The sequence below is a fragment of the Podarcis erhardii genome (assembly GCF_964252035.2).
Source record: "Podarcis erhardii genome assembly, chromosome: 13".
Lineage (NCBI taxonomy): Eukaryota > Metazoa > Chordata > Lepidosauria > Squamata > Lacertidae > Podarcis > Podarcis erhardii.
Window position 1 is genome coordinate 53,220,152 of NC_138502.1, and position 16,526 is coordinate 53,236,677.

The 16,526-nt window shown below is 46.0% G+C and overlaps 3 protein-coding genes across 3 annotated transcripts in view; 2 read left to right on the plus strand and 1 right to left on the minus strand.

Annotated features, from left to right (window-relative positions):
• The window catches only part of UPP1 (uridine phosphorylase 1), a 122,133-nt gene that overhangs the window by 94,845 nt on the left and 10,762 nt on the right, over nt 1-16,526 (minus strand). The window lies entirely within an intron of this gene.
• The window catches only part of TNS3 (tensin 3), a 78,165-nt gene that overhangs the window by 9,561 nt on the left and 52,078 nt on the right, over nt 1-16,526 (plus strand). Inside the window, exons 2-5 of the mRNA XM_081835058.1 lie at nt 11,411-11,486; nt 12,100-12,226; nt 13,092-13,157; nt 14,786-14,890. Of these exons, the coding sequence (XP_081691184.1) occupies nt 11,411-11,486; nt 12,100-12,226; nt 13,092-13,157; nt 14,786-14,890 (374 nt within the window). The remainder of the gene's footprint in view (nt 1-11,410; nt 11,487-12,099; nt 12,227-13,091; nt 13,158-14,785; nt 14,891-16,526) is intronic.
• LOC309326422 (uncharacterized protein) lies at nt 9,433-10,676 on the plus strand. The gene is made up of 2 exons (XM_081835120.1): nt 9,433-10,573; nt 10,624-10,676. The coding sequence occupies exon 1, from the start codon at nt 9,521-9,523 to the stop codon at nt 10,010-10,012; it is 492 nt and encodes a 163-aa protein (XP_081691246.1). The 5' UTR covers nt 9,433-9,520; the 3' UTR covers nt 10,013-10,573; nt 10,624-10,676.

Sequence of the window (16,526 nt, forward strand, 5' to 3'; positions counted from 1 at the left end):
CTCCTTCTCCTGGAAATGCCCGGGGATGACACCCATAATTTGCCAGAAAGGGACTCATCCCTGTGGACACGTTCTCCGCATTGTTGTAGGCAAATTCTGCCAGAGGTAACTTAACTTATCTACCCAATCATTTTCTCTGTCTTCTACATAACACCTCAGGTATTGTTGTAAAATCCCGTTTGCCCTTTCCGCTTGCCCATTTGTTTCTGGGTGCCGGGCAGTTGAAAAATTGAGTTCCACGTGCAGTAAGCTCATAAGTTTCCTCCAGAACCTGGAAGTAAACTGTTTCCCTCTGTCGCTGACCACCCTCAAGGGGGCGCCATGCAACCTGAAAATATGCTCTACAAACAACTTGGCGGTTTCCTCCGCTGTGACCGCATGTGAACAGGCTATAAAATGACACATCTTAGTTAATAGATCTACCACCACCATGACAGCTGTTTTGCCTTTGGATTTTGGCAGGTCCGTCATAAAATCTATGGATACTGTCTCCCATGGCCTTTCTGGTGTGGGTAAGGGTTGTAATAGCCCCGCTGGCGCCACCCTCTCCCCTTTCGCTCGCTGGCACCTGTCGCAACCCCTGACATATTCCCGTACGTCCTCCCTCACCTTGGGCCACCAAAACTCCCTGGTAACCAACCACATGGTTTTGTGCTGTCCAAAATGCCCCGCTGTGGGGCTGTCATGCAACTGCTTGAGTACTCTGCCCCTCAGTTCCCCATCGGGTATGTACAGTGCCCCTTTGTAATACAACGCCCCGTTCTTTTCTTCAAACCCCCCTGTGTTCTCCTCTGTCCTCCTGAGTTCTCTGAGTTTCTCTTGGGCGTATTCATCGTTCTCAGTACCCTCTATCAGTTTCCTCTGCCCCACCAATGCCGCCCCACACACCCAGCGGTCTTCAGGGATTACATGCCTTGCCTCAGGCGCTCCCTCCCCCTCTAAGTACTCAGGTTTCCTGGAAAGAGCGTCCGCCCTCACGTTCTCGGAGCCTGGCACGTAACTAATCTCAAAGTGGAATTTGGAGAACTCCTGGGCCCATCTCACTTGTCTCTGGTTCAGCACTCGGGCTGTTCTCCAGTATTCCAGATTTTTGTGGTCAGTTCGGACTTGAACCTTGTGCTGCGCCCCAATCAGCAAGTGCCGCCATCTCCGGAATGCTTCATGAATGGCGAGCAGTTCTCGGTCGTATACTGTGTAGTTCCTCTCGGATTTGTTCAACTTCCGCGAGAAGAATGCACACGGTCTCCATTCAGACGTATCTTTTCCCGGCTGGAGAAGCACGGCCCCCACCGCTCTGTCTGACGCGTCAGTCTCCACTCTCATTGGTTGTTGTAGATCTACGTGCAAAAGTTGCTCTTCCAACGCAAACGCCTGCTTTAAGTGTTCGAACGCCCGCTGCGCTTCTTCCGTCCAAACAAATTTTTTCTTGCTGCTAAGACAATCCGTGATGGGCGCTGTTAAATGGGCAAAGTTTTTGATGAACTTCCTATAGAAGTTTCCGAAGCCCAAGAATCTTTGCACGTCCTTCTTGGTCTTTGGTGTTTTCCATTCCAGTACCGCTTGAACCTTGCTGGGATCCATGGCCAATCCCTTGTCAGACAACCGGTACCCCAGGAATTCCACCTCCCTGGTATGAAACTGACACTTCTCCAGTTTCACCCACAGCCGATTTTCTCGCAGTTTGCTCAGTACTTCTCTTACATCTCGCACATGCTGCTCCTCATTCTCTGAGTACACCAGGACGTCATCTAAGAATGCTACGCAGTTCTTGTAGAGCAATGGCCCCAGGACGTGATTCATGAATGATTGAAAACAGGCCGAGCCCCCCTGTAATCCGAAGGGCATAACGAGGTACTCAAAGGCCCCCAAGGGGGTGAACATAGTGGTCTTCCACTCATCCCCCTTTCTCACACGTATCAAGTTATATGCCCCTCTAAGGTCCAGCTTGGTAAAAATTTTCCCTTTTCTCACCCGTGTCAGAATGTCATCAATTCTAGGCATAGGGAAAGTCACTGGTTCTGACACTGCATTTAGGGCCCTGAAATCACATACAAGCCTGGGTTTACCCGTGTTTTTTTTTGTCCACAAAGAACACTGGGCTGCCCCCCACCGCTCGTGACTCTCTGATGAAACCTCGCTTGAGGTTCTTGTCAATAAACTCCCTTAACTCCTGCATCTCACTGTCTGACATTGCATACAGCTTGCCCACTGGCAATTGTGCTCCTGGGAGTAAGGTAATTTGACAGTCAAAGGGTCTGTGCGGGGGCAGTTTATCTGCTTCCTTTTCGCTAAAGACGTCCATCAAGTCAGCGTATTGTGGTGGCACCTCCCCCTTGTCCATCACTTCCATCCCTGCTAGAGTGGCCCTGGCCCCTGCCTGAGCCTCTCCCTCCTTGCAGTGTTCTAGGCAATGTGCTGATCCAAAGGAAACCACTCTCTGATGCCAGCCTACTAGCGGATCGTGTAGTGCCAGCCAGCTCATTCCCAAAATAATAGGAGCTCCTCCCAAGGTGGCTACGTTAAACGTTATCAGTTCTGTGTGTCTTGCCACCCTCATTATCATTGGTACAGTCTGTTGGCTCACTTCTCCTCCCAACAGTTCCCTCCCATCAATCGTGGTAACCTGCAAAGGCTTACTTAATGGGATAGTCTGTATCTGGTGTTCAGCTGCAAACTCCTTACTCATGAAATTACAGGAGCTGCCTGAATCCAATAGCGCTTTTATCTTTAGTGGGTGTCCGTTTGACAGTTCCAGCAACACCTCTATCACCAGCGCTGGTCGTGGAGGTTCCGGCGTGGGCACATTCACTACTCCTTGGCCTGGCTGCTGTGCCCTGATGTTGGCAGCCAGGCGTTGGCTTTTACTTGCTCCTTGATTTCTCCTTCCTCCTTCCCCCCAACAGTTCCCGCCATCCCTTGCCATTCCTTCCTTTGCGGACAGACTCTGGCAAAGTGACCTGGCTGTTGGCAGAGATAACATCTCTTGGCGCTCTTTCCCTCCTTCTTCCGCCCTTCACTGGTGTTTGAAACTGCGCGCGCGCGCGCTGTTTCAAGTTCCATCGGCTCTGCTGGCGGGAAAGGCTGCTCCAGAATCTCTGGAATGCGGAAGTCCTTCCAACGTTCCCCCTTTCCTTCCCGCTTTTCCAAAGCTCTTGCCTCCTGGCGCGCCCCTATGGACAGCGCAGATTTAGTCAGCTGATCCATAGACTCCGCCCTAGGCGCCCGGGAAAGTTCATCTTTCACTGCCGGAGAGAGCCCTTCTTCAAACAGCATTTGAATTGGTTCACTCGCAAGGTCCCACCCCAGTCTATGAATCAGCATGGTGAACTCAGTCCAGTACTCACGTACAGATCGGCTCCCCTGTTTACACGCCATTAACTGCCTGCGCACCACCCCCTGCTCAATCTCGCTGGAAAACATCAAGTCCATGGCGCGAAAAAACTTCATTGTGTCCTTTAAGATTTCATTATTGGCTGCCATCAGGGGTCTAACCCAGTCCTTCGCCCCTCCCTCTAGATGGCCAATCACGTACGCCACTCTAGAGTTCTCATCGGGGAAGTCATCAAACAGTAGATTGAGAGCATATTGCATCTCTGTCCTAAAGGCTTGATAGTTCCTGGGATCCCCCCCAAATTTCTGCACCAATCCAGGCACCTTTCTGGCAAGTGGGGTGGTTTTCCCCTTATCCGCATCTTGAGCCCTCCTCTCCTCGAGCCTCGCCGTTTGCAGCGCGAGCTGGACCTCCAACGCCCTGTACCTTTCTTCCAGGCTTGGACCTGCTCCAGCTCCAGCTCCTGCTCCTCCGGTTCCGGCTGGTTCGCTCATGATGCCCTCTGCTTGCACAAGCTGCTTTCAAAGACTGTCAGATTGCTGTGATGGGATAATGAGCTGCTTGTGCGTAAAAGCTTGATCCCTCTGGTGTTTGGCTGGTCAACCAAACCGAGTCACTAACGGAGCCCCCAAAGCATGACTCCGTCAGTCGCTGGTAGAATCTGACAGTGGGCGTCTACGGAACTTACGCCAGCATAAAAGCTGTTTGACGGACATGCGCCTCCGGGACTCTCTGCGTGACAGTTTCCGGCGAAGGGTGGGAGTTCCTAAGGGGGGTCTTGTTACCTCTTCACTATTCTCACTGGAAGTATCCCAGAGCCTCCCCTCCGACTCCCCTTCCTCCAGAGCTCCTGCTCTCCCCCTACTGGTTCCTTCTTCTGCTGCAGAATCTCTCCTATTCTCCTGGAGCCTTTCCACCACCTGTTCCTCCGATGGCAGTTCCCTGACAGTATGACTCAACATTCGTGGGATCCTTGGGAAGAAGCACAATTCTTGAATGCTTTGAAGTTGCGGGAAGTGGGTTATGAGCTGAAATAGTGTTGTGTTGCATTCCACCCCAGTCTCTGAGCAGTGAGAGGCTGCAGCAGGCACTTACCCAAGGTTCGTGTTTCCTCTGCAATGAGGTTATTTGCACATATATACAACCTGAGCCTACGATGGAGGAGTTCACAGCATTAATGCCTCAGGATGGTATTGCTTCTCCCAGAGCCACAGCCTTCGATTGCAACAGAAATCAGGCATCGCTCCGTCTCCCAGCTGCCCAGCCTGCAGCTTCTAGCTTGCAAACCCCACTCAAGTTTTTTGTCTTTCAAACTACCAGACACGGGAGGGAAGGGGCCCCACTCATTTGTCCTCTGGCACAGAGCCACTTCCTTCGTTACCTTAACAACCCAGGCTTAGGCCATTACCTCATCAGGAAGGTCGTCTGGCTATTCCTGGAATTGAATCTGTGTGGGATGCAGGAATTGGAAGGAGGCTCGGGCTTACAGCCCCCCCCCCCAAACACATTGTATAGCCTGGCCATTTGTGGAAGTGCGTGTTCCTTAAATGTTTTGCAAAAGGGTGTTTCAAAACCATCACAATGGGGTATAAATAATAAAATTATTTATTAGGGCCACATGATTTTCCCACCTTCAAGTTTTAAATTACTTCCTTTATCTTCTCCTCTGATACCTCATTTTCCATACATTTACTGTCCTCTTCCTTTAGTATAGGTATTGCTTTGGTATCTAGTAATTTATTCTAGAGGGGGAGTGGGGAGGAGTACAGAGAAGAAAAACTTATTAAATTCTACAGATACTGATTTTGTGTTATAAACCCTTTCTTCTGTTTTCATTTTTATACCTGTAATTACAGCTTTGTTTCTCCTTTTTTGCAACCAGCGGCTAATAGTTTGGATCCCTTACCCCAATATTCTTAATACTTTTGTTTTTAATTTAGAATTTGTACTATTGTTTTATCAATTTCTATTGCTTCTAGTTCTTTTCACATAATATGTTGTAGTTGTTGTTTAGTCGTGTCCGACTCTTCATGACCCCCTGGACCAGAGCACGCCAGGCACTCCTGTCTTCCACTGCCTCCCACAGTTTGGTCAAACTCATGCTGGTAGCTTCGAGAACACCGTCCCACCATCTCATCCTCTGTCATCCCCTTCTCCTTGTGCCCTCCATCTGTCCCAACATCAGGGTCTTTTCCAGGGAGTCTTCTCTTCTCATGAGGTGGCCAAAGTCTTGAAGCCTCAGCTTCACAATCTGTCCTTCCAGTGAGCACTCAGGGCTGATTTCCTTAAGAATGGATCGGTTTGATCTTCTTACAGTTCATGGGACTCACAAGAGTCTCCTCCAGCACCATAATTCAAAAGCATCCATTCTTCAACGATCAGCCTTCTTTATGGTCCAGCTCTCACTTCCATACATCACTACTGGGAAAACCATAGCTTTAACTATACGGACCTTTGTTGGCAAGGTGATGTCTCTGCTTTTTAATATGTTGTCTAGGTTTGTCATTGCTTTTCTCCCAAGAAGCAGGCGTCTTTTAATTTCGTGGCTGCAGTGATCATGGAGCCCAAGAAAGTAAAATCTCTCACTGCCTCCATTTCTTCCCCTTCTATTTGCCAGGAGGTGATGGGACCAGTGGCCATGATCTTAGTTTTTTTTATGTTGAGCTTCAGACCATATTTTGCGCTCTCCTCCTTCACCCTCATTAAAAGGTTCTTTAATTCCTCCTCACTTTCTGCCATCAAGGTTGTGTCAGGTGGTTGATATTTCTTCCGGCAATCTTAATTCCGGTTTGGGATTCATCCAGTCCAGCCTTTTGCATGATGAATTCTACATATAAGTTAAATAAACAGGCAGACAACATACAGCCTTGTCATACTCCTTTCCCAATTTTGAACCAACCAGTTGTTCCATATACAGTTCTAACTGTAGCTTCTTGTCCCACATAGAGATTTCTCAGCAGACAGATGAGGTGATAAGGCACTCCCATTTCTTTAAGAATTTGCCATAGTTTGCTGTGGCCGACACAGTCAAAGGCTTTTCATAGTCAATGAAGCAGAAGTAGATGTTTTTCTGGAACTCTCTAGCTTTCTCCATAATCCAGCGCATGTTTGCAATTTGGTCTCTGGTTCCTCTGCCCCTTCAAAATCCAGCTTGCACTTCTGGGAGTTCTCGGTCCACATACTGCTTGAGCCTTCCTTGTAGAATTTTAAGCATAACCTTGCTAGCGTGTGAAATGAGTGCAATTGTGCGGTAGTTGGAGCATTCTTTGGCACTGCCCTTCCTTGGGATTGGGATGTAGACTGATCTTCTCCAATCCTCTGGCCACTGCTGAGTTTTCCAAACTTGTTGGCATATTGAGTGTACCACCTTAACAGCATCATCTTTTAAAATTTTAAATAGTTCAGCTGGAATATCATCACTTCCACTGGCCTTGTTTTCTAAGGCCCATTTGACTTCACTCTCCAGCATGTCTGGCTCAAGGTCAGCAACCACACTGCCTGGGGTGTACGAGACATCCATATCTTTCTGGTATAATTCTTCTGTGTATTCTTGCCACCTCTTCTTGACATCTTCTGCTTCTGTTAGGTCCTTTCCACTTTTGTCCTTTATTATGGTAATCTTTGTACGAAATGTTCCTTTCCAATTTTTTTGAACAGATTTTTGGTTTTTCCCATTCTGTTGTTTTCCTCTATTTCTTTGCATTGTTCATTTAAGAAAACCCTCTTGTCTCTCCTTGCTATTTTTTGGAAATCTGCATTCAATTTCCTGTATCTTTCACTATCTCCCTCGCATTTTGCTTGCCTTCTCTCCCCCGCTATTTGTAAGGCCTCGTTGGACAGCCACTTTGCTTTCTTGCATTTCCTTTTCATTGGGATGGTTTTCGTTGCTGCCTCCTGTATAATGTTACAAGCCTCCATCCATGGTTCTTCAGGCACTCTGTCCACCAAATCTAAATCCTTAAACCTGTTCCTCACTTCCACTGTGTATTCATAAGGGATTTGATTTAGATTGTGTCTTACTGACCCAGTGGTTTTTCCTACTTTCTTCAGTTTAAGCTGGAATTTTGCTATAAGAAGCTGATGATCTGAGCCACAGTCAGCTCCAGGTCTTGTTTTTGCTGACTATATAGAGCTTCTCCATCTTTGGCTGCAGAGAATATAATCAATCTGATTTCGATGCTGCCCAACTGGTGATGTCCATGTGTAGAGTCGTCTCTTGTGTTGTTGGAAAAGAGTGTTTGTGATGACCAGCTTGTTCTCTTGGCAGAACTCTATTAGCCTTTGCCCTGCTTCGTTTTGAACTCCAGGGCCAAACTTGCCAGTTGTTCCTTTTATCTCTTGACTCCCTCCTTTAGCATTCCAATCCCCTATAATGAGAAGAACATCCTTCATAATAGGTAGTTGTTTGTAAACTTGTTTTGAACTTGTTGTCCTGTGTCTTGGCTCCAAGGAAGAGACTTCCTGTTGTAACTGTGTATTTTGTGCCTTGTAGATTTTATTCACTCTTGATTTTTCTTGCATACATAGACCTTTAAACACTGCCTTCATTGTTTCCCACAGCAATTCTGAAACTGTTCCTTCTGTATTATTTTTCTTTTTAAAAAAAATCTAATGATGTCAAGGACAGGACTAAAATACCAAATATGGGTCACAGTTTCTGACAGAGTTAATAGGAAGTGTGCGCTCAGTGGAACATGGTCTGTTATTTTGATTTCACCAATATGAGCTGTCTGCACTTCCTTTAAAAGTCTATTTTAGATTGCGAGCTAAAAAAAGGGTGACAAATGTGTGGATTGTGTTCCCTGGATTACTCTCACTCCATACATCCCTTAGACCCCACTCCTATAATGTTCTCATCAATTTTAGTTGTTTCTTGCCCTCCCCCCCCCTTTTTTAACTTCAGTGTTGTTTTAAATTGCTTTTTCCATGCGGAATTGGAAAAACATGAGAAAAGCCTCTTGCATTCTAATTTTAATCTCCCCCAGTTATTGACTTGTAAGAAGAAAAGTTATTGAGGCACGACATAAAAAACACCACTTCCCGTATGAGTAACTCAGAGTTTAAAGACAGCCTGCCCTCTCTCTGAGTCTCTCCCAAACCTCAGAAAAGCAAGCTGGTCACGTACAACTCCAGTCCTAAATGCCCAGTCGCCTGAATGCCAGGTGTCTGGGCACATGGAGATCCTAAAGCCCTGTGGTTAACAATTGCTGTCAAATTAAGAAACTTTATTAGGAATAAAGTGGAGGGGGGGAGCTGGCAGAAGGCCAAAACAGATTGCTAAATAAATCTGAGCTCTGTGGTTCTAAAAGGACATTACTATTATTATTATTATTATTATTATTATTATTATTATTATTATTATTACTACTACTACTACTACTATTACTACTATCATACAGGCAGTGACCACTTTAGGCGTGTCCAATTGATGCAATCACTGATGCATGTGGCCTTTTGGACCTGGAAGAAGGCAGAATGGGGGCGGACCAGGGGTGGGGGGAATTTGACATGTGGGTTCCAGGAACAGAATGATTGCCGCCTGTAATTAAAAAACAATAAAATATTAATAGAAATAAAATTATATCTCTACCTCTATCTGTATTGATCTATCTAAGACCTATTAAAACATACAGATAATTCCAATGGAAAGGGCACAACACCAGTCTTTTCCACTGGCCAAAATACTGGGAGATTTTGGAACAGGAGGGTGACAAATTGAAATTGCAGAGTTTCGAGAAACTAAAGGATAAAGTGCGAGATTGGCTTCATTATTTTCAAATAAGGGAGGCCTACAATTTAGATAAAAAATTGGCTTCCAGGTGGAAAAATCAAAACTAGAAACAGAACTGTTAGAACCCAAAGCTAAGATACTATCAAGAATGTATAACTTGATGTTGAAATGGAATACCGAGGATGAAACGGTAAAATCTGCTATGATAAAATGGGCACAAGATATCGGACATAACATCATGTTTGCTGACTGGGAACAGTTGTGGACCACAGGTATGAAATTTACGGCATGTAATGCCCTAAGAGAGAATATTATGAAAATGATGTACAGGTGGTACATGATAAACCAGACCTTTATGGTAGTGGTGGACGCCTATTCCAAATGGCTGGAGGTGGCCCTGATGCCCTCCACCACTACCGAGGCTGTCATCCGGGTGCTGTGAGGCCTGTTTGCGACGCATGGGTGTCCTGATGTCCTTGTCTCCGACAACGGACCGCAGTTCACGTCAGGCACTTTTGAGACTGGGCATCCGCCATGCCCTAACGGCACCATTTCATCCATCCAGCAATGGGCAAGCAGAGAGAATGGTGCGCTCGGCAAAAGAGGCACTGGCGCGCCTGGACCGGGGAGACTGGCACGAGCGGGTCGCTGAATACTTGTTCATGCAACACATCACCCCTCATGCGGCCACAGGGCGGAGTCCTGCTGAACTGCTTATGGGCCGCCGCCTCAGGTCACCGCTCGACCGGCTGCACCTGGACTTTGCCGCGGCCGAACCCCCAGGCTGTGCCAACGCGCCACGGTCATTTGTTCCAGGAAACCAGGTCTTTGCCCGGAACTATGTGGGGGACATTCCTTGGGTGCCAGCCACAGTAGTGGGAGTAACTGGATCTCACTCGTACCAGGTGGCACTCAAAGACGGACGCTTGTGGCGCTGGCACATAGACTAGCTTAGGCGCAGGTTTGGGGACTTGGACATTACCGTGGTGCCCCCAACTGCACTCGTGGCTCCAGAAGAGACACTTACAGATGGCGAGGCTCCACCTACACCTCCCTCGCAAACTGCCAGCATGGAGCCGAACCAAGCCGCTTCAGAGGGTCTGCCAGACTTACCACAGGCTCAGACCACTCCACTTGCGGAGGCTCCACCCACAGCAGCGGATCCAGGGGACTTGGTTTCAACGCCACCTAGGGTCGTGCCACAGCCTCAGCAAGAATTGTGTGGCCCCCCGGACTTGGCTACCAGTCCCCGGCGGTCTGGCAGAGTTTCCAAGCGCCCAACTTATTTAAAGGACTATGTTGTATGTATCACTGTTGGTCTAAGTATGGGAAATGTAACCAATATGCTTTTGTGCCTAATTGAACCATTACGTGTAGTGCTGTATATAAGGAAACCATTACAATTGTAACTAACGCCTTATCTCGGTGGGGAGGGGTGTTATGTACTGAAGTTCTCACCCTGGGCCAGCCGGGGGATACTGTAGATAGTTATGCAAATGAAGGATCGAAAAGTGACGTTCAGAGATTGGATAGTTTTGTATGCAAATGAAGGATCGAAAAGTGACGTTCAGTGATTGGATAGTTTTAGAAAATGGCAACAGTTACATTGTTCTGTAGCTCTATATAAGCAGGCTGACTGAGCTCCTCAGTTAGTTCTGTTCCAGCGTACAAAATAAAGAGCTGCTTTGGAGAAATCGCTGTGTCGTCTGCTATGTCAACCCACAACTTAACAGTGGTGTTGAGCAGTTCTGCTTTCTCTCTGTTACCCAATAGGATTTCTCCATCTTTTCCATGCAAAGGACCTACCATTTGCTGTTCTTCCTCTTCCTTCAAACAGAAATGAATAAACTCTTATTATTATTGCAAGCCTGAACTCATTCTGAAAGTTAGCCTGCCCCACTTTCCTTTCTTGTTGGAAATGTTTGCAATTGTTCCTTCAATATTTCACCTCTAAGAAACTCCCATCCACCCTGAACTCCCTTCTCTTTGCATATTTCTGACCATGGATTTTCACCCAGTTGTTCCTTAAGCTTTTTGAAACCAGCTTTTTGAAATCAAGTCCAGAGTGTGCATCTGAATATACTCCATGTTCTCTTCTATATCAGGAATCCCAAATGGAGAGAGCCACTTTCTCCCTAAGCAGCTATTTTTCTGTGTGAAAATGGCTCAGTTAAACAATATTATTCCTGCACCTACATAATGAGTTGGTACAATCCCAGAGGGGCTGAGATTTTTAAAATGTATAAATCAGGTTTCAGCCATTTGGACTCCTGGAGTTCAAAATTATCTCTTCTGACGGCACTTTGAAATACAGCCTCTCACATAATTCTCCTTCTTTGTTCTTTAAGTAGTGTGGGGCCAGAGAATAAAAACAGTGTCTCTATTGGAGTGGAACCAGCCCAGCTGCTGAAGGAAGATATTATGGTAAGCATTAACTGGACTTCGTTGATGTTTAAATGCTCTGGGTGTATTTTTTCTACAGAAAAACACTGTCTCCATCTTCCTTGGAGGAAGAAAACCTACAAATATTTAGTATTTTAGCTAAATTTAGGCAGCTCAAAAGGTTATCCAGAGATGAGCCAAAGTAAAGGGTCATGAAGAAAACCAATAGATAAAAAGTCACTTAGTACATTACTAGTATTACTAGTACATTATACTGGGTATTATTATGACTTTTTGTTACAAAGTAAATTGGATCCTTTCTGTTCAATATGTCTAACAACAAGGCAGAGAAGTAAGACTAGAAGGCCCTATAGAACAGGGTTGGCTAAAATTCAACATCCTGTAGATTTTGCTTAGCTTTGAATCAGGTTCTCAGATTGCAGGCTGCACTGGGCAGGAACGGGGGACCATTCAGTCATGTTCCGTCTGAAATGGTCGAGATCTAGAGACAAGACTAATTAAGGTGGATAGATAGACATCTGCCCCACAGTACAGTATATGGATTTTTTTGCAGATATATTCTGCTACATACCTAAGCATTTTGTGCCTGCATGAATACTGGAAGTTGCCTTACCTGTGTTTTCCTCTATTTCAGCTGAAATGCTGCCATAAAAAATACGGATGTACCACCTGTGATATTTTCCGCCTGCAATTCCACACAGGGGCTGTTCAAGGATATAGTCTGGTGTTTGACAAAGAGGACTTGGAGAATGCAGACACGGGCAAGTATCCATCTACCTTTTTAGATGGCAGAGGAGGATTTAAGCACATCTATGTGCTTAAACAGTACTTCTGTCTTGTCAGGATTCCGTCTCAATCTGTTAGCTGCCAACCCCTCCAGGCACTCACGCAAGACATTCACTGCCTTCACTGGTTCTGATTTAAAAGAGAGGTAGAGCTGGGTGTCATCTGCATACTGATGAACACCCAGCCCAAACCTCCTGATGATCTCTCCCAGCAGCTTCATGTAGATGTTGAAAAGCCTGGGGGAGAGGACGGAACCCTGAGGCACCCCACAAGTGAGAGCCCAGGGGTCTGAACACTCATCCAGACAGAAGTGCTGTTTTGGGGGGATGGGGGGCGGGCAGGTGTGGAGGATTACCTGGTCCTGAATGGGGTAACTGCCCCTGAAGGACCAGGTGTGCAGCCCACTCCCAACAGAGCAAAAACAAAGAACCCCAACATTTAAAACGCCACAGATTAAAAACTATTTAAAAACATTTAAAAGCATTTCCAGCAGCAGCCATGTCCCAGTGGCCTCCCAGGAGCCTTTTAGCTGTTCCGGGTGGGGGTGGGGGTGGGGGTGGGCCCTGCCCCTGAGGCCAGGTAGAAAGGGGCCTTGCAGCAGCAGGGAGCAGGTCCTCCTTCCAACACCCACATAAATAAATACGTTGTGCACATTAAAAAAAAAAAAGTTTGGTAACAAGGCATTGGTTTTTTAACTCCTTTGTCCTTTGGGCCAAAGCATCAATAATTTTTAAGTGTCTTCAGATGAAATAATCCTTCTATAAAATCTTGATTTCCATATGTGCCCGGCTGTTCACTGGGAAATTAACTTTCTAAAACAAATTGTGGTACCTTTCACAGATGAACATTTCCCTGATTATGGAAAAGCTGAACTGTTGTTTTCAGGATCCTCAGAAAATATCCAAGGTGAGTACCCCTCAAAAATTTCCTGCCTTGCAGCTGAATCCTATAAATTGTAACTCCAGACTAGGCTCACTTGAGTCCAAAGGGCTCGCTGAGGAAGGGCTCATGGGACTTTAGTCAATGGCTGGGAACCAAAGGACGTTGTACATGTTTCAGCACCCCCTTCAAGAGGAATGGGGGCTGATAACCTTCAGTACATCGAATCATATATTTTTTTTAGAGGTGGAAGGGACCTTGAGGATCATCTGATCCAACCCCGTACAATGCAGGAATATGCAGCTGTCCCGTGAGTGCAAGTCTGTAATTTGTGCCTTTGCATTTCAGCCTTCATGTGCAATATCCTAGTTTCATTTAGAAATATTTCTTCTGGGTTGGTCGGCAACCAGCAGCTGGCAGTAATCTGTGTGAAACTGATTTCAGTGCATCTCAGAATGGAGCTCTTACTTCATCCATTAGGAAACCATGTTCGAATTTTATTTGTTTTTAAACCTTCTGTGTGAAGCCCACTTTACCTTGATGGTTTGAAAAAAGGTAAGCCCTCAGCATTTCCCCTGAAATGAAGCTGCATAAAAGGAACAATAAAAAAACAATTGTTCATTTGTGCTTCAGGAGGGTGAGTTTTGCTTTTTCTGGGGGTACTCAAGGGTACACATTTCCCCCCAAAGGTTATAAGTGTGGCACTTACTTGTAAGAACTTCATGGTGAGAACAGGCACCTTTTGTTTTAAGAAAAAGCACTGCTTAGAAGGCTTAGGACAAAGACCCGTGATACAAATTGGCATTCAAATGGAAATGCTACCTTATATGTATAGACATGGATTTAGACCAACTTTCAGAAGCCAACTCTGGGTCTTGCTGTCAGGGTTTCCTCTGTGCTAGAGATGTCAACAGGATTTTCTGGACACCGTACTTTGCAGTAGTAGGCCTTCCACAAATTGAAGTGGTGGGTGGCTGAGATCTCATCACCATTGTGCTTTGGCTCCTCTAGAAGCAAAGTAAGAAAAGAAGCAGGATCAGGGCCTCCCTCCCACTAAACTCTTGCTTGCATGTTGCATCACCACTGTGGTGAGCTTTGGACCTTATTACACAACCATGTTATCTGCAGTGATAAATTCCTTGGGCTGTGGTGGGGGGTGGGGAGGAAGCCCAGAACTTCCAGTTAACTTTATTGGGAAATGAAAACATCAGAAATACTGATAGTTAAAACGCTAGGCATGATTTTATGGGCTTACATTCATTAGTTATTTAATGCAGAGGAAAAAATGCACCTTTCAGTTCTTCCCCACACCTGAACTGTCAGCTCAAAGAAAGCTAGAACTTCAGGAAGAAGCAATTGAACATTTTCACTTACCGGTATGTGCTAGCTTTTTCACATACAGAGAGTTTTGAGGTGGGGAAGAATTCAGCCATGAGACCTTCTCCCCTATACTGCTAAGTGGTGCCGTCTGCCTTGCAGCATAGCTTCTTTTCCCCTGCACATTTGAGTCACTTCTTGTTCTAGTTCTTGATGAGGAAGTGAAACTCAAAAAAGTGATTCTGCCCCCCACAGTGACCTCAGTAAACTAGCCAGTGCTGATTTGGGGGGGGGTATTTGGAGATGCCTAACTTAAACTTCTGGTTCTCATCTTTCAGGATGTGAAGAACTACAGAATGGCCATGGTGTGTTAGTGGACTTCAGCTGTTCAGATCCACTGATTTGCTGGGATTCTTACGAAAACATGAGTGCTGATGAGGAAGGTGAGTTGCTACCAGGAAGTGAACAATACAAGCGATGAGGAAGCAAAGAAGGTCCCTCTCAGCCTGTCCAGCTGCGCTTGCAGTCTTGCTGTCATTCATGGCTTTTTGTTTTTCCAAAAAACCTAGTTAATTAGGTTTTTCACATTATTACAATAGGACAGTACAGTACCTTATTCACCTTGCCAGCTTCCCTGCTGTCCTCTGACCTCATGCCCTCTTTTTTTAAAAAAGCCATCAGCTAACTCAGTTGTTTGGCATGTTTTGCAGTGTTCGGATGGGCACAGAGGGGCTTAGAATAAATGAATGACAATGCTCTGCTGAAGTCCAGATTAGGATCCATTAAGTTGGGAAGCATGGTTATATTGACAAATTCCACATCAGCTGCAGTTTCATAGTATGCAAGGCTGTTATTTGTAGTCAACAGGAGCAGACAGGTCCAAGTTCAATGGTTGTTTATCATCTGCAGAGACCTCCCTGATTTTAATTAGAACCCCCACAGCTTTGCAGTTTCCCAATATTGATTGCAAGCTACATGGTAGAAGCCACCTTGCTTCGTAGATGAGTCGGCCCTGCCTATGGCATTGTATAACTACATTGTTTGTAATTACTTTATCCCAGCTGTGGTTTGTTTTCTTGCACATATGTTCTTTAAAAGATTCTCCACTGGTGTAGAAGCCAACTTGTGTGCAGTAAAAAGAAGAAGGAAAAAGTGAAATTTGGGGTTGTTTGGAAGCTGAAGTTGAATCCCACATTCCGGTTATTTATTTATTTATTTATTTATTTAATAATACAGATTTATGGCATTTGATGGTCCTGGTAAATAGATGCCAACAGTGCCTGCAGCAATTTAGCAGGAATCCATGAAAGTGCCAGGTGTCAACAAAAAGAGATTTACACTTGGAAAGAGAGGTCCGCTACAGCGTTAGTGGAAAGCAGCCATTGGTAAAAGACTCTTGCTGACTTTTGGTGAAGCTTTCAAGGTTAGGGCAATAGGTAAAGGTAAAGGTACCCCTGCCCGTACAGGCCAGTCGTGTACGACTCTAGGGTTGTGTGCCCATCTCACTTAAGAGGCCGGGGGCCAGCGCTGTCTGCAGACACTTCCGGGTCACGTGGCCAGCGTGACAAGCTGCATCTGGCGAGCCAGCGCAGCACACGGAAACGCCGTTTACCTTCCCGCTAGTAAGCGGTCCCTATTTATCTACTTGCACCCGGGGGTGCTTTTGAACTGCTAGGTTGGCAGGCACTAGGACCGAGCAACGGGAGCGCACCCCGCCGCGGGGATTTGAACCGCCGACCATGCGATCGGCAAGTCCTAGGCGCTGAGGTTTTACCCACAGCGCCACCTGCGTCCCGTTAGGGCAATAAGTACTGTGAAAACCAAAGCTTTAGAAGCTGCCCTTGTCTCTCTGGAGTTATTAAGAACTGCATCCAGGTGAGCAGCAGCTGGCTTTCAGGAATTCACCTATGAGAAGATGATTGTTTTTCCCCTGGGACAGTTGACTTTTCAGTTTATCTTTCTCCCGCCCTTATTCCCCTTTTAACTCAAGGTAAATAGTAGTTCAGTGGGGAGGTGCCCTCTTGCATAGTTAAATACTTGGTTTCCCAGAGGGCTGCTCTGTATTACAAAACTCTAGAT

Coding starts and splice junctions, on each gene's coding strand:
- LOC309326422 (XM_081835120.1), top strand. CDS start 9,521: ATGGGTGTCCTGATGTCCTTGTCTCCGACAACGGACCGCAGTTCACGT.